At 47.1% G+C, this 23,205-nt stretch overlaps 1 protein-coding gene across 5 annotated transcripts in view; it reads left to right on the forward strand.

Annotated features, from left to right (window-relative positions):
• Positions 1–23,205, forward strand: part of HIVEP3 (HIVEP zinc finger 3) — a 224,046-nt gene that overhangs the window by 145,576 nt on the left and 55,265 nt on the right. For 4 of the 5 annotated variants that reach the window (XM_048968662.1, XM_048968663.1, XM_048968666.1 and 1 more), the window contains 2 exons: positions 12,637–12,701; positions 17,516–23,180. In XM_048968662.1, the coding sequence (XP_048824619.1) occupies positions 18,060–23,180 (5,121 nt within the window). In that variant the 5' untranslated portion in view covers positions 12,637–12,701; positions 17,516–18,059. Of the gene's footprint in view, positions 1–7,682; positions 7,702–12,636; positions 12,702–17,515; positions 23,181–23,205 lie in introns of those variants that run through there. The other variant, XM_048968667.1, reaches the window with a different exon arrangement.

Raw genomic sequence — 23,205 nt, forward strand, 5'->3', positions numbered from 1 at the left:
CTATCAGCCAGATGGAACCAGCCTCGCTTCCCTGTTAAGTTTACTTTTTAAATTGCTATAATAGCCCTGCAGAGTTCTTGTTGCTTTAAGTAACTGGAACAGAACTTTAAAAACACCGGCGCACAGAGCAGCACCGGTCCTTGGGATGTGGAGCCAGGAGGGGAAGCGCAGGGCTGCAGAGCATTCAGCATGGGGTCTTGGGTCCTCCGTGGTTATTAGGCCTTGCAGTTGCTAAGGGAAAAACAGAAAGTCTTTTTCTTGATCGTAGTACTTAAGAATAACATTTTTCAAATCTTGGTGCTATAGAAAAAAAATGCGTTTTGCTGTTAGAGGAATGTCAGCTGCTTTGCAAAGAATAGAGATGCCTTTTTATTTTCCTGTTGACCGTCAACCCCGTAAGGTCTCAATGGCCAGAGAAAATTATGATGGTTTCTGGCTCCCGACCATTGCTGCTCACCAAAAGCTGTTCCACAGTGTCACAGTCAGCCCTGCAGACCACAGAACCAGTTGCAGCTAGAAAGCTTGTGCTCAATGTATAGAAGGCTGATTGAGAAGAAGCGTGTTTCCAAGAATTCTCTGTGTTTTGGTTTGTGTAAGGTCTAAAATTTGAAATATGTTTCTCTTGCCCCACATAGATCTCAAATAGTAATTGTGGGTGGGGGATTGCAACATATATGGCTGGTTTTAGGGAGGGCATGCGGAGATCTGTTCTTGACCTTGTGACAGACATGGTATTTCTCACTGAAGAGCAAAACCAACAAAAAAACCCTATCCTGCTGTTTAATTTTACTGATGCAGTCTTTGGGCCGTGAAGCCAGACAGTTAGACTAGAAAACAGGAACAGAATCTTAGCAGAGTAGTCGGTCAGTGGAGCAGCTTCACTGAGAACTGCTTTGTCTGCCATCATTTGCAGACTTTAAATCAAGGCTGGTTTTGCTTTTTGTAAGGGATACTGAGGGTCAGAGTAATGATCTTGATAGCAGAGAGTTCTCTGGCCTGTGCTGAGCAGTCGGTCAGACTCATTTCTTTATCATGCTGTCTTCTGATCTTCATATTTGAGGGTCTCTGAGGACCACGTGAGATCATGGCATCACCTTTTGAAAACCAAATTTGTAATCGTCCTGGGAACACCCATTCCAAAGAAATCAAAGACCTTAAATGTGATGCAATCGTTTTCCTGAAATGATCTCTCTGTAGTAGCATTTATGTTTTCTGCTGTTTCATCTAGAACTAAGAATAGGAATTCCCAAAACAAACTCTGCACTTACTGCACACCAGTTCATCACTGATAGCCCACGTAGCCTCTGCTGGTCACAGTGTTTGCTTTGTGAGCTGTTCAGAGCCTAACTGTGAGGACAAACAAGCTCTTGTGGAATTATCATGCAGTTAGTGTATTTTTAATTTAACACTTTTGCATCCAGCCTTGAACTCGTAGAAGTCCCTCCTTCTTGGATGATGTTTTGTTTTCTTTCTGTCCTGAAGCCCTCTTCTTAACCTTCAGGTTTGGTTCTAAGAACACCACTTTACTTCTGCTGTAAGAAGGAACGATATCTTCCAAAGTGACTTTTAGGAAAGGGAAGAAAGTATGCTTCTCTCTTGTCAGCAGTGCAGTCATAGCACGCATCGACCCAAGCATCCTCTCCATAACAAGAAACAGGTCCACGTCTTTATGTATCTCCTCCCACACGGTCCTGTTGCACGTGAATGAAGGCAGAAAACTGAAAAAGGCAAATCTTGCAAGGCACAAAGCCAAAGTCAGTGTTTCAGGTTCCCCAGATGGGCTTCTACCCAGATGGCTTGGGGCACCTCTCCAATGAAGAAAGGCTGAGGGAGGTGGGCTGTGTCTGGAGGTGTGCACTGAGGTTCTTGATGAGAGCTGCAGCCAGAGAGCAGAGGAGTGAGGCTCCTGGGTGGCCCATGGCCAACAGCAAGGCGCTGGGGGAAACCTAAGCTCTTGTCCCCTCATGACTCGCTCTTGCAAACGTTGCAGCGCTGTTGACCTGCACTGGGGCTGATGGTTTCACCGGATCTTTCTGATGATGTCACTTGCTCTATTTAAAGCTGTGAACTCCTCCAGCCCCGACCTCGCTGTTGGCTACATTAACAAGAGATCTCTCTAATGAGATGTGACTGGGGCCATCTGTTCGGGGGCAAATAGAAGCCTCACCTGTCCCTTTTTTCTGAACCTGTCCCCCAGGTTTTATGCCTGCACTGCTATAACTGACCTGCTCAGACAAAGCCCAGCCTCTGTTGCCTGCTGCCTAAAGCTTGCAGAGATAGTAGCCATAAAACAGACCCGCATCAGCAGACGAAGATCACGGCCTGTAGCTGTTCTTTCCTGCCCACTAATTGTAAGCATAAAGCAGGAATGCTGGCCCTTCAATGATGTGTTGTTTCTTCTTCTTTTTCCTCTTTTAAAACCAAAACGAAATCAAAAATCCTTTCCTGGAAAGGCTGGAGGCAATTCCAGACTTGCCTGATCTACAAACATTGCATGGCACACTGAGGCAGAGGTATCATTGCAATGCTTGGTGCTTCGGAATGAGGCAGTTTTAATACATGGACCCAGCAAAAATAACTTGCCATACATAATTTAAACTACCTTTAGGTAGAGTTGGAGGTAATCATGGCTATTTCTCAGCAGCCCTCTATCCAAAAAGCTGCTGCTTGGAGGCTCAGCACTATGCTTTGCAGGTGAAATTTTGCATTCTTGCTGCTCTTCTTGCACCAGGAAACTCGTTGCAACCCTGGTGTGAGGCTGACTGGGTCTGGCCAGAGTGTCTGACAAACACCAGGGTATCAGCACTGCCACAGACTTCTCTTGCTATTTCTCATGATGCTGTGGCACAGCCTGGAGGAAAGAAGGATGTTGGCTGGATATCCGTTTTGCCAAGCATCACGAACCTTGCTTTTATTTTTATTTTTGTTTGTTTTAAGCGGCCACTTGGTCTAAAGTTTAGACATGGAGCCTTCTGTGATCTTTGACAGAGAATTTCTTGCTGATGCTAAAATAATGAGGGCTTTTTGTGATCTCTGAGCAGCTTAACCTATAGGAGATTTCATCTTACAGCTTTTGAGGAATTCTTTCTCCTGAGGATTTACAAGGCAGAAGGTTTTTGGATTAGTAGCTGAGGTAATTCTTGGATCTAGAATCTCTGTGTGCTTAAGAGCTGTTGCTTTTATTTCTTAGAAAAAGGTGACCTGCTTTATTAAAAAAAAAACAACAATACAAACCAACCAACCAACCAAACAAACAACATCAGCGTGGAAGTGTTAATGAAAATCCTTATCCTTTATTTTCTTGCCAAAGACAATTCTTTTACAAATGTCATTCAACAAACATTTTGAAGCCTGTGAGGCTTCTCTTGAGCCCTGCACTGAGCAGGAGGAACATTATCTCAGATTTCCTGTCTGTGCACATGGAGATATTAACCTTCTTCGGGAGGGACGTGAAACCAAGCATTGAAAAATATTTATATGCATTGAAACCAGTGCACATAATTTTTGACCTCCATAGCATTTCCTTAATGCCATTCCAACCCAGAGCTCAGCTGAAAAGTGCTAAAAGGTGCTTTAAAGGTATCTGTGGCCACCAGTGTGAGCTCACTTCTAATTAAACAGAAGCCACACTTTATTTCAGAAGCACGATAATAAATGTACACACAATTGGCTGATTCTCAATTAATTAGCCATTAGAAGCAAATTCCATAAGGTCTGTTAGGATTAGAAAGTGGAACTTGGTGTCACTGAAGCGTTCCCATTCTCCTGATCTGCATTAAGATGTCATTTTGCTTATGACTCTGATGTGCTGTGGGTAATTTCTGCAGGCTCTGCATGGGAGAGCAGGATGTCCACGTTCTGTAGGAAAGGTGTGCACAAATCCCCTTCTGACGTGAACTCCTCCAGGTATGGGGCATCTACAACTTTTTTGGAACAAGTTGCTCATAGAAATGTAGATGCTCCATCCTTGGAGGCTTTCAAAGCCAGGTTGGATGGGGAGCCTGATCTGGCGGGGGGCAACCAACCCACAGCAGAGAGTTATTGCACCTGGATGATCTTGAAGGTCCTTTCCAACCAAGGCCATTCTATGGTTCTGTGATTTGGAGTAAGCTATGAAACTTCCCCAGAAATGGGGACTCTCAGCATCTCCTTTCAACCCACCGGTTCCATCTGCAACTACTTTCATCACACAGGTTTCAGTGGCCGATTAAATACTAACAAAATTCGCCAAAAAATGCCTTGCACCTCATAGATGTCAAGGTTTACTCAGACAGCCAGGCTTTTTGGTGGTGTTTTTTTTCCCTAAAACTTCAATCAATTTTCTTAAAAATCTGACACATTTTTTCATTACAAATTGTCTTTTAAAGCCAAGAATGCACACTGTATCTAAGACATGGAGCAGCTTCCCCTGCCCAGTCCACCCCAGCCACAGCAGCCCATTGGGAGCCCATTGAGAACCCACTGGGAGCTGTGGGGCAGAGTAAATATTTGGTCCAGCTGCATCCTTGGTGGGAGTTTTTGGGAATTTTTGATTGATGTTTTGTTCTAAGGTGCTCTAAAAGAATGGAGGCTCTGTGGTGTAGAGGAGATGTGGGAAGCCCTGCTCTGTTTATTTTCCTGCAGGGTGGGCTGGTGCTGCGGGTTCCTGAGGAACAGGTTGATGAGGAAAAAACAGGAATAGGTGGATGCAGTGCCAATGGGGTCCCTACCTAAATATTTGCATTCATCCACAAGAAGCATCTGTTAATAGGAGGTCAATCACCTGGAAATTTACCCAAAGCCATTCTGCTTCTCATTTAGTACTGGCTCGTTTCATTTGCACGAGGTATATTTTTGTATGTGCATACAGGGGCGTTTTGTGACGACAAGGAGGGAAGCAAACTGTGTCCAGATTTGATTTTCTTCTTCCTGCAGAGCTACCAGCATTCCCTCCAAACTCAGTCATCTTTTTTTCATTCTTTCCCATTAAACAAATTTATATCTTGATTTAAAATGATTCCTCTTTTCTGTCACTTGGCTTGGCCTTTCCCAAGAGAGAAAGAGCTCAGAAGGTGGCATTCCCCCAGACCTCCCTGCCTGGGTGTAAAGAGCACCAGGGTCTGCCAATGGCGATGCGTCCTCGCAGTGTGCAGTGTGGGATCACTGATGCACATCAACGTGTGAGCACACAGAGCTCCTTCCTGATTTTTCTTGTCTGGGGTCTGTGGACGGAAGCAGTGATTCTCTGCATCCTGCTTTTGCATCATCCTTACTCTGAGAATTAATAATGCATGTGGATATCTGTATTATTGTTCTATCCTTATTACATCACTTAGGATGCTGGTTAACTCAATGCATTGCTTCCAGGGCTGGAACCCTCCGAGCAGAGAGAAGGCAGTTGGGCAAGACAAACCTCCTGTCAACAGGCTGTGGGAATTTCAGGCTGTGGTTGCTCAGAAGGGTTTATGGGATCTGTAATGATGAGTCCTTAGATTTCAATTAGATTTCAATGACATATGGTCATCAGCCATGTAACATGGGGTGATGCTGTTGGGTAGGGCAGCCAGGATGGGCTCTGCTTGGGTTTCCCCGTGGGTCTCCCAGCAAAGTCCTAACTCTTTCCAGTCCTGCTGAAGCAATTGAGACCTTGTGAGGACCAGAAGGCAAACAAAGGAGCTTCCTTTCCGAGGGAGGAGGAGGAAACTGCTTTCCTCCAGATGCAAGGAAGCTGCAGACCAAGGAACTCATCCTGAGTAGCATGGAGGTAGCTGTCCCTCTGGGTAATGGGAGATGGGTCTGTGTCAGTGGAGCTCCTCCTGGAATTACAAAAGTGACAGCAGGACCCTGCCATGTAAAAATGAAATCCTTTGGCTCTGCCCAGTGCGTGGTTTGCACAGGGCTGTCACCCAATCCCATCTCTGGAGCCAAGCATCCAGGGCAGGTGGCCCACTGCTGGCTGTGTCCCCTCGCTGGGACATGGCACAGGGCTCTGTGCTGCAGGATGACCCGGCCCAGCACACGGCTGTGACAGGACAGGGACCAGCTCCCACCTCTCAAAGCCATTGCTGGAGGACATCTCACTCCCCTGGGGACAGAGGTGCAGGTCAGTTCTATTACCCCGAGTCTACTCCAAGGCTTTGAGCATCCGAGGGATGAGATACATTTGCTCTAATTTGCTCAATTTTACTGTATTTTTGGTATGACTTTTTTTTTTTTTAAGATAAGTCTTTTTTTTTTTTTTTTAAATACAGCAATGTAGATTGGAGTTAAAGATAGGATCCCTTCCTGCATGCCGTGATATCATCTAGTGGCTGGCAACCCTGCACATAGCAGGAGGGTTTAAACTAGATGATCACTGCGGTCCTTTTCAACCCAGGCCATTCTATGGTTCTATGATATTGCATTTTATTGGGCAGAAGTTCATTGGGCTTTCTGCTCTTTGTGCCTGGGCATTTTCAGGACTTCTCCATATCTCACATATGCTCTTTCCATTCCCCTCCTGCTTGCAGTTCCCTGGGCAATGGCTTAGCAAAGGACTGAGCCAGCAACGAGCAGCTCAGCATTGATCCTCTATCAGCACAGCATTCTTAAAGCCAAAGCAATGGTGAACTCCATGGCAGCAGTACTTTATCAGTACTTTACCAGCCTGATCCCTCTCTTCTGTACATAGGGGGAAAAGAATAAATCAGCAAGCTGAGAGGGTGAAACTTTTCGATCTTTTCATGGTTGTTTTTTTTTTCCATGGGAGCTTTCTGCTGAGCGTGCTTTGGTTTTGCTGAACGCTGCAGTGAGCAGAGCCATTGGTTGTCCCTGTGAGGAGCTCTGCAGATTGTGGCCTGCATGCTTTTGGCTTATTTCGACATTGTGCGCGTCAAATGTGATACTTCAGATTTTCCTGGCTGCCTTTCAAACGCCTCTCACCTTTACCAGGGCCTGGCATTAAACTGTAGAAGGATGCAGCCCTGCGTGTGTCCCAAGCGTTCGGTAAAGCCCTGTGAATTTGCTTTGTTTTCCCAGAAAAGGAAATGGCAAAAACGTGGAGATTTTTAATGATTTTAAGTGTAAATGAGAAACCATTAAAAGGAAAAAATGTATCTATTAAAAAAAGTCCATGTGTACATGCTATCTGAAGCCAAGCAGGAACATCACAGCCTTGCATCTAGCATGGAGCATCAGTGGGTCGATGGTTGGACTCGATGATCTTAGAAGACTTTTCCACCCGTAGTTATGATTCTGTGATTCTATGATTTTGTAATTCTATGACGATTCTATGATTCTAAGGTCTGCAGGGCTTGGTTCTGCTGTCCCATGGACACACAGCTGGAAGAAGAGCAGGCAGTTCTGCAGACCTCCAAAGGGCAGGAAATTGAAACTCCTGTGTGTAACCATATAGAACTGGTGGGAAAAAAAAACAAAAAAGTAATAAATAGGTCAGTGGCAAAAAGGGTACTAAAAAGGGTGCATGTATGTGGCAGCACTGAAAGAAGAGTGAACCCAAATCAGAGAAACCTCAGCAGTTTTGTCAACTTGCTCGAGCTGTGTGTTGTTGCTCTCTTTGAGGTCTGTGCACAGAGAGATGCAGATGCATTCCGGAGCGGATGCTTTGCATCTCCATTTTGCATAGTCAGCTCTGTGCAAAGAGAGGGGGCCTTGCCGTGGCCTTGGAACAGAGCAGTTCTGCACAGGGGTAGGCAGCAATGCAGCTCCCACTTGCAGGGTGAGGTGCGTTTGCATGCAGAGGTTTTTTTGTAGCATTTCTTCCCCTTGCTTGCGTGTTCAGAGCAAACTGGAAGCGTTCTGCAGTGTCAACTTGAAAGATCGCTTTGTCGTTTTGGTGAGGTTATACAGTGATTTTGGATGCTGCTTGAATTTGATTTTGCTGAGGTTTTATTGCGTTTTGCTTAATTGCTTCTGTTTTATTGTTAATGAGACAAAGAGCAGTTTGCAGAATAGCTTGAGGAGTAAAATTATCCAAGAGCAGAGATGAAATGTGAATGTTAGAAGTTGCCTTGCATTGTTTGTGCTGTCTTTAAACTCTTCATTAGATTTTGTTCAGTCCTGCAAACCTGGAGGCGACATCACTGCCCCATCTGTGTCCTGCAAGGACATCTCTGGGGCAAACCCTGCACCTGGCTGCAGGATGAGTTCCCCATGGGCAGGATGGGCCACGGCCCATGCTTGGTCAGACACCCCTGCAGTCCAGTTTATTACTTTCTCCAGTCTGAAAAGAGCAGATCTGCAAGTTTTGCAACAGACTTGGACCCTTATGAAGCAAAACCAGACAAGAGTGATGTAGTCTGGCGTGGGGTCCAAGCCTTGAGTGGCTAAAATCTGTGCATGTGGAACACTGAGGAATATTCTGCAATGGGAATTAATCTTATAATTACACACAGCTGCAGTTCCTTGCTGGTGGGATAAACCCAGTGCTCCCAGGTGGGCAGCCAGGAGCCAGGACCTGGGACTCCCAATGCATCGCTGCAGGGTGATTCTTTTCATTTTGGTCATTGCTACAGGTCCATTTTTTTTTTTGCACTGACTGCTAAAATCACTGCTGCATACTGAGGATGCAGACAATGTGCTCTGCCTGCAGCACCAGGCTCTGGGGGGGGGGGGGTTGCATTTGCATGGGACTTTACAAGATGTGTGCAGTGATGAGCAAAATAAGCCCGGTCTCCTACGCATGCAAAGCAACAGCTTTGTGACCCGGGCTCTATCTGACTGAGGCAGCTCTGAGGTTGCAATTATACCCATAAACAGATGAAGCCAGGATCAATCTTTTGACCCCAAGGACCAGTGGCATGGGAGCACATTGCTCCATGGGGGTGTCCAGGTTTTGCATGCAGTCTTGCAGAAGGGCAACCTTTGCTTTGAAGCAGCATTTCTCTTCTCACCTGCTGAAATTACGTGGGACACACAGTGTACCTGGGTTTTGCTTTTACGTTTCTGTTATCCATCAGTTGGTTGAATTTAGCACAAAAGGAGAAGTGAGCGGGCAGCAAGACTGCTGAGCCATGGCTCTGTGCATCCATGGCAGGAAGGAGAGGCAGTTCATCGATAAGTCAGGGGAGGGTCAAGGGAAACCATTTTCAGCTGATCTCCACAAAGCTTGCTGGCCAGGAGACCAGGGGCTGCGGGATTGACTCAGACCTCATTCCCCACTGATTCACCCTGCAATTATGAGATTGAGCAGAAATCGTAAACTCCATCTGAACTGTAGTTGTCCTTTTTTTTTTCTTCTTTTTTTTCCTTTTTTTTTTTTTTTTCCCCCCCCACTCCTGTGGTTTGAAACTATGTAGAAACGTTTTGGAAGGTTTCTCAATGCATGAGTTTAACCCTAAGTCTCAGCAGGGGGAAGGTATTATTGGGGAAAGGCAATTACTGCTTTAGCTGCATACAAGTCACATTGCCTTTGGAAAGAACCGCCCTCTCACCAATAGCTGGCTTCCCATTCAGGGTTTGGCAGGTCTGGAGCATCGAATTCGGACGAATTTTGAAAGAATTACACAGCAGTAGTTTCAAAATATTAGTTCACTAATGGCTTCTTTGCACCAGTGAGTGCGTGAGAAGTGAAAGAAGCAGAGATTGTTACAATCCTCGGGAGGGACGTGGTGATGATGCACGTAATCCCACTTCACAGTCACCAGTGCTGTGTGGCTCTTAAGGGTCATCTTAAAAATTGGGAAGGAACTCCATTTTCTTGAGTTTTATGTGCGAGAAAACAGGATTAGGTACATTACGAATGCAAAAAAGAATCCTCTTCTGGGATGTGAGTGGTGTGCTGGCATCACCTTCCTGTCTGCAGGAACCCAACTTCAAATCCCAGGTGTCCTTAATGATGGAAGTGAGATTACTGCAGACTCCTGCTCCCAAGCATGTGTTTGTGGTGAGGTGGAGCAGCCTTGGGCTGCCCACTGCTCTACTCAGAGGTCAGTCAGCAGTGTGCAGAGCTCTGTGCTCTGGAGCAGCACAACCCTGTCTTGTCTTCTGCATCCGTGGGACCAGGAGGAATGGAGCTCTCAGATGGTGTTTTCCTTACCTGGGTTTGTGGGGCAGAAAGCCTTTCTCTGTGCTGCCCATTTTCCAGTAGTGATGCTCACTAGCTGCATTAATTAACTCTCCTTCAATTTGGATGCTTTCGTGGAAAAAGAAAAACTGTTTTAAGCTATGAAACTCATCATTCGTGCATGCCTTGGGGGCAGAGCACACAGTTGTTCTCCTGCTGGTACAGGTGCCCACGGCTGCCCAGATTGGTGAGAAGGGGAACTGCTGAAGCCACGTGTGTTAGAAACAAAAGTGAACCAATGCAGCATTGAATCCTCGAGTTTTTAATGAGCAGAGAAAGTCTCCTGGAGGTCTCCCCGTCTGTTTCTAGTTATGAGGATACTTTATCTCTGCAGGTCTCTCCCTTCCCGTAGTATCCGAGGGCCTCACGGACACTCATGGATGACTCACATCACATCTGCAGAATAGGGAAGTATCCCCATTTTAGAAGTGGGGACTAACGCGGGTCGTAGATGTATGACTTGCCCAGTTTCACACAGGAAACATGTAACTGAAGTGGGAATTGAGCCCAAGTCACATGAGTTGAGCCCTGGATTGCTGTCTGCCCTTGGCGAGCCCAGAGCAGCTCAGCAGATGTTGTATGTGTGGAATTGGTTTGAGAAGCAGGCGCGTTCATCCTAGAGGTTGTAGCTGTAAATGTGAAGCTGCTGCTGCATGCAGCGGGGTCAGGGTAATGTGGGAAATCCAGCAACGAGCTGGAGGTGAGGTGAGAGGAGAAGGGGCTGAGATGGAGCTCACCACCTGGGGGATGTGCACTTAGGGATACCCTCGTGCTGTCCCTGAGGAGCACATTGGCTTTTTACAGAGCTGTTTGCATTAATCCCTGCTGGACGTGCCTTTCTGCAGCAGTGCTTATACGCATCTGCTCTGCTTTGATTGCATCTAGGGAGCATGTCCCCTTTCTTCTGTTAGTGTTTCCTTTGTCTGCTGTGATACGTGTCACTGAGCATGTCACTGGGACTCACATCTGGATAAACTGTGGCTTGTGGAAGTTGCTGATTGCTGGGTGCAGTCCCTTCGTCAGTCCTGGGTATTAGCAAGAAATATGTGTGATTTTGCTCATGGAGCTCAGCATTGGGTCTGTCCATCTGGTGGCTCTTCAGTCATAAAGCATGACTCCAAAGGTGGAAGCAGGGCCCTGGTTTTGCTCTCTTCTCTTCTGTTCCGTGCAGATACTGATGCCCTATTAGTGGTTTGAATTATGCTCTGAGCCCTGGTTGGGTTTTAGGATGCAAAGCCCCAGGGGGGGAAAAATTTCAGCTCTCTCCCAGAAAAATAAGGGCTCATTGCACCATGGTTTGTGGTGGCTGCAGGTCTTCAGTGAAGCTTACAACACTTCTCCAAACTTGTTTCCACTTTGGACCTGGGATTTGGGAGGAGACAGGGTTGTGCTGAGACACAGCCATGCCATCCATCCGCTGCTCCTTCCTGAGCTTCTGGGAGATGGGATGGCAAAACAGGAAAGCAAAATTGAGCTCTGAAAAAGTGACCTTTCTCTCATGGCTGTGCTTAAGGACACTCCTTAGGTGAGAGGAGGCTGCTTGCCTAAGTGTTTAGTTGTCCACACTTACTCTCATTTAGATATTTGTTCAGCCCCTTATGGGGCCATTTTTGAGGAGGAAGAGAACGGGATGGTGGGGCTTTGAATAACATGGGCAGGTCTGTGGTACAGGGCTTGGAGGGATAAGGAAGTCACAATCCAGAGCTGGACACAGCACCATTAAAAGTCAACGTGGTAGGAACTGAAGGCAGGTTGGGGGTTGTGGCAAGAGTGAAGCCCATTTGAAACTTTGGGAAAAGTGGCTACTGTCTTCTGTTCTTCTGTGTTTCAGAGGAGCTGTGACCAAACAGGCAAGGAAGAGCTGTGGTTAGCTCTGCTCATCCTTTGCTGTTATTGTGGGTCTGAGCCCTCCTGCTGCAGAGTGGTCACACAGTGCCATTGAGCATGGGATTTGGTGATGGGCCAATGCCTTGGAGGAACCGTATGTTCTTCCACGGAATTGCAGTGCTCATGTCTGTGAAGGAGTCTTCTTTTTCTCTGCGTGCAATGTATGCAAAGATGATTTAGTGGAGAGTTGTTTGAGTTAGGATAGTGTGGTTGGGTTGTAGTTGGACTTGATGATTTTTAAGGTCCTTTCCAACCTGAGCAATTCTGTGATTCTATGATTCTGTGCTCGGGGTTGCTTTTCAGAGTGCATCTTCACTTGGGATCTTGCTTTGCCTAAGCCTGTCCCTGTGCAGATCAATGCATTCATATTAAAAGCTCAGTGGAGGGTAAATATGGAGGAACTGAATTGGTTGAATGAAGTGAAGGCGACCTAAATGTGTGCTTGCCAATGTGTGGTGTCCACAGAGGAGGAGAACCCATAGCAGTGTGTTCCAGCAGTGTGAGCATCACCATCAGGGTGAAGTTGCTGCAGGAGGTGAGAGCAATCACCAAGGGCTTCTCCAGCTGTTGGGACTCCGTTTGTGTACTGTTCTGGTTACCAAGCAATTCTCTCCATCAAGGCACCTGATGTAACCCTGTGTGCTCACTGCTGAGATGGCATTTTAATATCCAAGCACTATGATTCCAACATGCTCTTTCTTTTACAGACTAAATTAAATCTTGGGCAGACGAGAGAGAGACACCATCAAAATTACAGGCTGTCAAGTCCACTGTAAGTAACCTCTGCTTTTTCCTAGTGAGTTGCTCTGGATGTGTGCATTGCCTTTCGCATTGGGCTCAGCCTGGAAACAGTTGTTGTTCATTCTTTGTCTGCCTTACTTTGCTTTTTCTTTGCTAAACAGCAATTTTTTTGCCTGGCAAGGCCTGCCAATGCTGCATCAGCATTTCATATTATTGAGCATATATACAAGAGGTAATGATCTACCAGTGCTGCCCATTATCTACATTGTGAACCTCTTTTGGCCATAAATCACTTTGAAAGTCCAAGGGAGCATCTGTGCTGTCATTCAAATCTGCAGCTGGGATCTCATGGTGACAGTCGTGATCTCCAGGCAGCAGAATGCTCTGTGCTTTGCCCATAGCCCTATCTGATTTGATAAGACATTGCCTTGCAGAGCTTTGTAAGAACCTGGGAACACCATGAGCTACTGACAAAAGGGATCTGGTTTCACTCAGCTTTGTCTCTCCACATTGATGAATCTGTAGTTTGAAAATGGGAAAATGCTAAATGTAAGTAAGAAGGGAGCTGCACCTTTCTGCAGAGCAGAAATAGGAGCTTGTGTTTTGCTTAGTTCATTCATTTTCACAAAACTTGGAAGAATCCAAATATATTTAACATATGTCAGCTATGATAGACTTTAAATTTGATGGAAGTGGGCCAAATGGCTTAAAAGTTATCACGGAGAGTGACCAGGCAGATTTTCCAGTAGCACACTAGCTGCTCTCACCTTCTTAAAAACAGTCTAAAATTCAGCGTGTGGAAGAAAATGCTGTCTGTTGTGGTTGGAATGGTACGGAAAGGCAGGGTTTCTGTTGGAATAGCTTCCTGCTAAGCCGGCTGGATCTCAATCTGTCTTACACAGGTCCAAACAGCAAAGAAAACCCTTCCATCTGCTGCGGTATTGCAAACAGCAGAGTTTTGCCACCAGGAGGGTTTTTAAGGAACCACTGTAATGAGACGTTTTAGCTTGCTGGAAGCAACAGGCAAGCAGCAGAAAGCCAAGCACCGCAGTTTTCCACATCTTACTTAGAAGGATTGGGTCCTGGAGGCCAACCGCAGGGTAGATGAAGGATTCCTTCAGATGTCTTCTCAGTGACGTTCCCACCTGGGGCACGGGTGTCACTTGTCTGCCGACTTCTGGGAGCTTCCATCCCAAATCCAATGGCAGAGAGCTTCTTCCAGGGAATATGAACAGTGATGGTCCCACATATGGAGTCAACGCTTGGCACTGGCTGGTTGGCTCTTCCTCAAGTCCTTTAGGAGGGCTTAGGTGAGGTTCAGGATTTGGAGTCTGTGTTCCTGTGCATCTTCACAGAAATCCATTGCAGCCATAATAAAATAATTCAAAATACCAACATGATTGTTTAAAATAGCATTCCTAAGCATTTTATCTCAGGTGCTAGGGTGAAACTCTGGTCCCATTCAGTTTTCTCATTTATTTCCTTCATCAAGTTGGAAGAGTTTGTTTCTGTCTTACAAACAAAACAGGCATTTCTGTTCATGTTCACTCCATTGCACTTCAAGTAAAACCCTGAGAAATGATGTTTGAAGAGAAATGATAGCTGGAATCCTCCATTTTAATGCCTGTACTTTGGATTTAGCCCCAGACATGCAATGTTAGCAGCTGGAAACCGCGTCCCATAAAATCCGTGACTTTTTCCTTAAGGATTTGCTGACATTGTGCCAGTGCTATGCATTGCCTCGCTGTGCTGATCTACAGAAAAGGCAGTGTAGAGCACAAGCTAAATGAAAGTCAACTGACTGATAAGCAGAAAGAGTAGAGGCATAGCACACGGCAGAGAAAAGAGACTTCTCAGGTCATGTGGAGGCAGAGATGAAAGTAAAAGCAAAAGATGTGCCTTTTCTGAGAAAAAAAAATGGGAGAATGGGGAAAGCATGATGATAAGGGACACGGTTTAGTGGGGAAATATTGGTGGTAGGTGAATGGTTGGATTAGATGCTCTTGGAGGTCTTTTCCAACCTTGGTGATTCTATGCGTCTATGAAAATAAAGAGGCTGGAGTTTCTGAAGGCAGATTTTGGCTGAGAAAAAGAATAGCGAAACTGAAGAAAATGAAGAAAAATAAGATGAGGACAGGCATTTTTGTCTGCGTAGTGCTCCTCCTTAGCTATCTCAGGTTTTATCCAGCCGGGCACAGCAGGATTGGGCATCCATGCTCAGCCCTTTGGAAGCTTTCATTCCCTTGTCCCATGTCACCAAGCTCATAGAAGAGAAACACTCCCACAGTTTTTAGCTTCAGTGGACTTCATGTTTTTCTGCTGCTCTATTCCGCACTGTTGAATTTTCCTTGGAGAGGTATCAATCCAGTGAAATGGTATCCAGCCAGGAGAATTATCTTTTGCCATTGCCATTCCAAGGGCCATTTCCAATAATGGAAAAAATATGTAGAAAGTAGCCTGAATTGCCCCAGAATGGTTGTACTCGCTGCTGTAGGCAGCAGGTGTGCTCGTTCGTTGACCAGTCCTTTAAATGCTAACTTTTGTGCAGAGTTCCTGACTAAATCAGCTGCAGCCCATGTGTTTGTCAGAAGACAGCCTGAACAGTTGGGATGATATTGAATCATCTCAGAAAGCTTCCTCGCAGGCCCAATTGTTTTGCACTTAGGAGTGGATATAGAGTCTAGGGGAGAAAACAGTATTAACATGTTTTTCAGGCTTTCTTTTGTTGACAGTTCTTAAATCTGAGTGTGCGAGCTTGTGGGAGGCAGCATTCACTTTGTGCTTGCTGAAAAAGTCTCATCTTAAATCCTCTGCTACCACGTTAATGTGCTCCGTGCGTCACGAGTGGGGCAAAGAACACAATCTTGGGCAAAAATGGATGTGATAAATCAGCTTCCCAGATGCCTTTGATCTTGAGTAAGTCCTGTGCTGTAAATACAGCACTCTAAGTGTAGCCCAGACCACACTTGGTCAGCACGGAGGAGCCAGCGCTCTCAGAAAGGGATTTCAAAATGTAATTAATTACGCCTTGTAGTAATGAGCACATAAACATGAGGCACCTTCCCTAGCGAGTCAGGGCAAGTGCAAGGCTGGGAAGAAGTAAAGTTCTTGCTGGAGGAGATCAGAAAAAGGAAAGTAAAGCATTAAGATAGGAGTGAGTTTTCTGTGCATGTATCTCAGATGCGGACATCAGAGCAGAAGAGTAAGCCACTGCTCCTGTTTAATGAGAGATAACAAATCAGGACAGTCAGTGTCACAGTGGGATGCATTGTCCCCGTTAGGTCCCTCATTGGCATCTGCCCCTCCCAGTGATGGTAAGAGAGAACAGGGGAATTTTATGGTTTGAACCCACCTCAGGTTAGGTGGATCAATCGCATCCAAAGAATGGGCAATTTTTAACCACTCCTGTAAAATCTGGTTGGTTGGATCACAGAATGGCCTGGGTTGGAAGGGATCTCAAGGATCACGAAGCTCCAACCCCCTGCCACAGGCAGGCCCACCAACCTCCACATTTAATACCAGACCAGGCTGCCCAAGGCCCCATCCAACCTGGCCTTGAACACCTCCAATAGGGGTTGCTACCATATTTTTAGACGCAGCTGAATTAAATTACCTTACACCCCATATCTGTTCTTTCTCATGGAATGTGGAGCATCCACAGGGTTGTAGAACCAGATGAATAGAGGATTTTGCATAGAACACAATGGACCTCTTCTGCTGGCTCTTTGTTGCTGCTGCTCTGGATAAGGCTGGGCTGTTGGGCAGCTAAATTCTCAGGCACGTGGATTGCAGTCCCCTGTGCCTCCCTGTTTTATGTGGTTTACTCTTCAGCCCCGTCCCTGCATTCTCCCCCTGTATGGGACAGTAGGAAAGCAGCAGGGCTTTGAGCAAGTTCCCATTAAACCAATGCCATTCTGTTGTAGCAAAGCAGAGAATACTTTGATAAGAAAGATACTTTCCTTTCTATCTCACTGTAAATCATACATATCAGTTTGCTTCACTTAAAAAGCCCCATCCTTGGGAACATTCCTCCAACTTTCTATTCCATCTCTTGGTGATGCTGTCTTCTTTCAGTGCAGAGTATTTCCTCTCCAAGTGCCTCATTAGTAGCTGTATTTGATGACAAGCATGGTAGGTTTTGTAGAGCTTCCCACTGTAAGGAGGATTCACGTTTGTAGACCAGAAATTTCAACATCCTGCCCGTACGAAATATGCGCATAGTATAGAGCTGGACTTGCATCATTGCTTGGCAGTAAAAGGCAGGAAATTAAAGCAACAAAATTTCAGTAGAAGAGTGCACGTCCTTTCTCTTTGCCTGCTATTGTTGTAAGTGACACAGAAGATTACTGCAAGCTTAGGGGCGGATTTCATGCAGAAGGATTTGCTTTTTATTCGTCAGTGAATGTATGTGCTGCATTAGGCAGAGCTTTGTATACAGTCAGTTTTACTGTTGTGTCTGTTTGGAAGGGAAGTGCAATTACAGAAAACTGTAAAACTATAAATGTTTGCAGGAGATTAGGAGGAATCCACGTTCGAAGCCATTTTAAATACATTTTTCAGATCTGAGTGTGTTTCAAGTTACTGTATTTGGTTACAGCTGCAGTGCCAGCTTATGTGTACATTACACTGAGCTTAAGTCCCTGAGGTTTGACTTAGTACGATTTATGTTTAGGTTATCATTACAAGTGATGTCTCATAAATTGTGGACATCCAATCAGTTATTCTGAATTTCTTCTTGCGAAATATTTACGGTTGTTCTCTGTAAAAGTAGCACTTTTTAATTACTTAAATACAAATGCTGAAGTAATTATTTTCTGTTTGTTTTTCTCTTGGACGTAATTGCAGAAATGTTGGAAATGCTTTTCCAAGGCTTTTGAACTCAGAAGTGGAACAGAAGGAAGACACAGGGGGACGTACACCGTTCAGCGTTATTTTCCTTGCACAGGAAAAAAAGATCATTATGAGATGAGCACTAAAGTCTCAAGTTTTCAAAGGTTTGCATAACAAACAAGAGACACATTGTGGGTTGCATCTTGACTTTGAAGGCTTGCCACTGTCAACTGAAATAAAATGGCAAGGTTTAAAGCCTTAACCAAGTTCACAAGGAAAATATTTGGACTAAAAGTTTTGGAAAGTTTTCTCTCTTTGAAGTAGTTTGTCATGTGTTACCAATGTGAACTTTATTGACCTTGAAACATTTTTTTTTTTTGAGTCAAATAGCAACTAGTGACACTTTAGTAAAATCTTAAATCAACAACCATCTCCTGGCGACTCCAGCTTCGTAGCAAATGCAGGCAAAACAGGGAATCTGCAGAAGAGACCTTTATTATTCGTAAATGAAGCCTGCCAAAACCTTCCCGAAATAGCATTCAAAGACCCTTTTAAGGTCATGGATCCTGAACAAAGCCAGAAGAGCACAAAAAAGGCTGAGGAAAGTCCAAGAAAGAGGCTTCCCAAAGGAGAGGCTTTCCAAGCCAGTATTTCATCTGCAGCTACGTATCAGGGCAGCTCCTCTTCTTCGCGAGGAACCCCTCTCCGAGATCTCATATCGCAGCAGCACTTTTCTGGCTCTTTGCCGATTCCAAGAGAGGAATCTCAGGAGAAGACTGGACATCAGAAGCAACCGAAGCCTTCCTCTTTCGAACACCCTCCCCACGTCTCGCAGCTTCAGCAGCACGCACTGTCACCAGCATTCATGTCTCCTGGGAAACCCGAGCATGTCCTTGAAGGGCCCACATGGCAGCTAGTTGATCCCGTAAGACCAGGTCCCTCTGGCTCCTTTCCATCGCCCGGGCTTCACGCACACCACGGCCAGCTCTTGCCTTCCCATTCACCAATCGTTCCTGGAGAGGACATGCCATCCGTTCAAAAGGTCTACATCCCTCGCCCTTCACAGGTTCCCTTAAAACAAGCTGAGGAAGTGCACAAGAAGGAAAAGAAACCTCAGAAGCCAGGCAAATACATTTGTCAGTACTGCAGCAGGCCTTGTGCGAAGCCAAGTGTGCTCCAAAAACATATCAGGTCACACACAGGTGAGAGGCCGTACCCTTGCATTCCATGTGGCTTTTCTTTTAAGACTAAGAGCAATTTGTATAAACATAGGAAATCTCATGCTCATCGAATAAAAGCTGGGCTGGCCTCAGGGATAGGAGCAGAGATGTATCCGTCGAGCTTGGAAATGGAGAGGATTGGTGGGGAGGACTTTGAGGAGCCAACAGAAGGGGAAAGCACAGATTCGGAGGAGGAGACGGGAGCGATGTCGGGTCACCCTGCAGAGCTCTCCCCCAGGCAGAAGCACACCCTGCTGTCCAGCAGCCTGCTGAGCGCCGGGAGCCAAGGCTCCAGCCACGACCGCTGCTCCCTGTCCCATTCCAGTATGTCTCAGTCGCTCGAGGACAGCAGCCAGTTTGCAGAGCCGCCATCTGACCAAGCTCTGAGCCATAAATCGGAAGATACCCACACGATAAAGCAGAAGCTTGCACTCCGCTTGAGCGAACGGAAGAAGGTCATAGATGAACAAGCTTTCCTGAGCCCGGGGAGTAAAGGAAGTACTGAGTCAGGCTACTTCTCCAGGTCAGAAAGTGCAGAGCAGCAGATCAGCCCCCCAAATACTAATGCAAAATCGTATGCAGAAATTATTTTTGGGAAATGTGGTAGAATTGGGCAAAGGACTGCAATGTTGTCTACAAACACAACACAGGGGTTTCCGCATCTCTCGACCGAAGAGAAACCCAGTATGGTACCATTATCTGTGCCTAGAACACAGGTTATTGAACACATCACTAAGCTAATTACAATTAATGAAGCTGTTGTAGATACCAGTGAAATAGATAGTGTTAAGCCTAGAAGAAGCTCTTTATCTAGACGTAGCAGCATTGAATCTCCAAAGTCTGCTGCTTATAGGGAACCATTTCAGTTTGATATCAAGTCCGGTTCCGGTAGCCAGTTGGATGCCTCAAAAGCGTTGACATCCCATGGTGAAAAAATGAAGCCCGAACAATCATTGTTGTCACTTCAGCAATCCCACAGTGCCACAGAGACAGTGCCTCTCCTAAGAAGCCACTCAATGCCTTCTGCTGCATGCACTATAAGCTCCCCACACACCTTCAGAGGTAGCTATTCATTTGATGATCACATCATGGAGCCCGAAGTCTTAAGCCGCAGTCAAGCATTTTCTTCCCATCCTCGAATGCTAAAACGACAACCAGCTATAGAGCTACCTTTGGGAGTAGAATATGTCACAGAGGAGGTTAGCTCTGCGAGCAAAGAAGCTGTTTCCAAACCTCCTGAGGAGCCTGAAACCAAGGAAAGCGATCTTACCAAAAAATCACGGAAGGGGACGAAAGTTAAAGGGTTCATGTATGAATGTAACGTATGTGGTGCTCGGTATAAGAAAAGGGATAATTATGAAGCCCATAAGAAATACTACTGTTCAGAACTGCAGCTCTCAAAGCCACGTTCTTCCATTTCCCATACCTCTTCAGAGACTGAGAAAAATGTCATGGATCCTGACACATGGCCCCAGGTGATGCATTACAAGCTAGGGAGCACTTTGGAGCTTACCCCGCTCCGAAAACGGCGAAAAGAGAAGAGCCTAGGTGATGATGAGGACCCTCCAGCTTTTGAGCTGTCGGATACTCCCTCCTCCAGCACTGGGCCAGGGGCTCAGTTTGCAAACCCGGCATCATCTGACGTCGCTTTAAACCTAACCCGTGAATCCATGAAGTCACCAGCAGACCCGGGGAAATCCGCACCTTCTGATGTCAGTGCCAGCTTCCATTCCAGGAACACCAAACTGGTTTCAAGCACGGAAGGCAAAGAGAGAAGGACAACCTCAAAGGAGATCTCTGTCATCCAGCACACGAGCTCCTTTGAGAAGTCCGACTCCATCGAGCAGGTGAGCGGCTTGGAGGGCGAAGAAAAGCCCACACAACAGTTCCCATCTCAGCCAACTGCGCAGCACAGCCGACCACATCACTCCCTGCAGCCCAAGCTGGTGCGACAGCCCAACATCCAGGTCCCAGAGATTCTGGTCACGGAGGAGCCTGACAGACCAGAAACGGAGCCAGAACCTCCTCCAAAAGAGCCAGAAAAAACAGAGGAATTTCAATGGCCACAGAGAAGCCAAACGCTTTCTCAGCTTCCTGCAGAGAAACTCCCACCAAAAAAGAAGAGGCTGCGACTGGCAGAAATGGCTCAGTCCTCTGGAGAGTCCAGCTTCGAGTCAGTCTCTCTCACCAGAAGCCCGAGCCAGGAGAGCAGCGTATCCCATGGCTCCAGCCATTCTGTGTCATTCGATCGAGAAGATCACAGTAAGACGGAGCCCATCAGCCAGCCTCCCGAATCCCACTCCAAGCCTCCAGGTGTTGGCTCCCACATGTTGATGGTCCCAAGCCACCACCACCACCATTCCAGGGAGATGCGGAGATCTGCCTCTGAGCAGACACCCAATGTGTCCCATGTTTCCCAGATGTCGGAGACCCGCAGCAAGTCCTTTGACTACGGGAGCTTGTCCTCCACACCTGCTTCCACTCCTGGCCCCTCCACCTCCTCGGCTCCCCAGGAGAGGAGGAAGTGCTTTCTTGTGAGGCAGGCATCCCTCACCAGGCATCCGGAGCATGAGCCAGACCCAGCTCCAGCCCCAGCAGGCCGACCAGAGGCAGAAGACCCAATTCCTTCCTCGAGCAAATCTCCCTCGGCAAGTTTGCCCCATCAGCCGCCATCTTCATCCCCTTTGCCCTCTCACGGTACCTACCCAAGTGATAAGAGCCAGCCAAAAGACAGCCCCCAGCCTGCATATACCCAGCCCTACACAGAAGCCCTACAGGTCTTCCATCCCATCCCCCAGCTAACGCTGCACGAAAAGCAGTACCTCTCCCCACAAGTTTCCATCTTCCCCTACCAGCCCCTCCTGTCCCAGCCGGGGCAGCCTGCAGAACTCTTTGCTGCACACACCATGTCTGACCTGCTCTCTGCGCAGCTCACCGTGCCCCAGCTTCCCCCTTCCATCTTCCAGACCCCTCCGCTGCCCCTCCAGCAGACACTGCTGCACCCGGGCCCGCTGCACCTTGCTCCACCACTGATACCGCACCCCACCGAGGTGCCCTTCAGGCAGCATCCCTCCTTCCTGCCGGTGCACTACCCCAGCTCATCACCAATCTCCTCTGCCTTTTTCCTGCCTATTCAGTCTCAGTTTGCTCTCCAGCTGCCCGAAGCTGAGGGACATTTACCACAGCTCAAATCCAGTTTATTCCCAGCAGCAGGGACCTCCAGCCTTTCCCCGTGCACAGAATACAGCTCGGACACTCGGTTGTACCCCCTGACCCGCACGACAAGTCCTTCGGTGCCCGTGTCCACAGCTCAGCTCGTCATTCCCACGCGGTCCGACCCTGTGGTGTCCCTCGTGGTCCCCGTCCGCATTCAGACCAACATGCCGTCCTACGGGAGCGCCATGTACACCACGCTTTCCCAGATCCTGGTCACTCAATCCCAGTGCAGTTCCTCTTCTATCGTTCTCCCCAAATTCGATGATTGCCAACCCAAGGGCACCCTGGTCTGCAGTGCTGATGTGCACGGCCTTGGGTTTGATCTTGCACAGATGATCACAGAGGAGCAAAGGATTTTCCAGAGCCCGTATCTGAGGGTGCCCTTACCCCTACCGGAGCGAAAGGGCTGCATGCCGCTCACCTCCCCAGCAGACAGTGTCCTTGGGCTGGAGGGAGGCCCGTCCACCGTTGGTGGAAGCAAGAGGATGCTCTCTCCAGCGGGCAGTTTGGAGCTGACGATGGAAACGCAGCAGCAGAAAAGAGTGAAAGAAGAGGAGGTGTCAGAAGCAGAGGGGAAGTTAGAAGTGGTGAAGCCACCCAGTGCAATAGAGGAAGGGAAAAAGCAGGATAAAGCTCACTTTCTTACCAAAAGCCAAGGCAGGGTTGAGGTTGAAACACCACCTAGTTTGTCCTTAGAGCAGTCGGAGCTAAAGGAAACCCCGAGTACTTTGCAGCAAGCCGTGTCCCGGTCCAGTTCTCCAAGCTTTGAGGCGCTGGAGGAGTATCAGCAGCCAGCTGGCAAGCAGCCCCTTGTCAAGGCACCTTTACAAAGCGTGAAGAAAGAAGACTCCAAAGAGCCGGTGGAGCAGCCTCCACCAAGCCCTCCAAGCCCTGCACCTCTGTCTGAGGTCCCTTCAAGTGCAATGAAGTCTCGAGAAGGTACGGATATGAAGAAGGTACTTCAGTTCCCCAGTCTCCACACAACCACTAATGTCAGTTGGTGCTATTTAAACTACATAAAGCCAAATCACATCCAGCAAGTCGACCGGCGGTCTTCAGTGTATGCCAGCTGGTGTATTAGCTTGTATAACCCCAACCTTCCGGGTATATCCACTAAAGCTGCCCTGTCCCTCCTGAGGTCCAAGCAGAAGGTGAGCAGGGAAACCTACACCATGGCTACTGCTCCTCGGCCAGAGGCAGGCAGGCTTGTCCCGTCCAGCTCCAGGAAGCCCAAAATGACAGAGGTAATGCAATCCTATATATTTCTCC

Source organism: Lagopus muta, chromosome 23 (genome assembly GCF_023343835.1).
Source record: "Lagopus muta isolate bLagMut1 chromosome 23, bLagMut1 primary, whole genome shotgun sequence".
Classification (NCBI taxonomy): Eukaryota; Metazoa; Chordata; class Aves; order Galliformes; family Phasianidae; genus Lagopus; species Lagopus muta.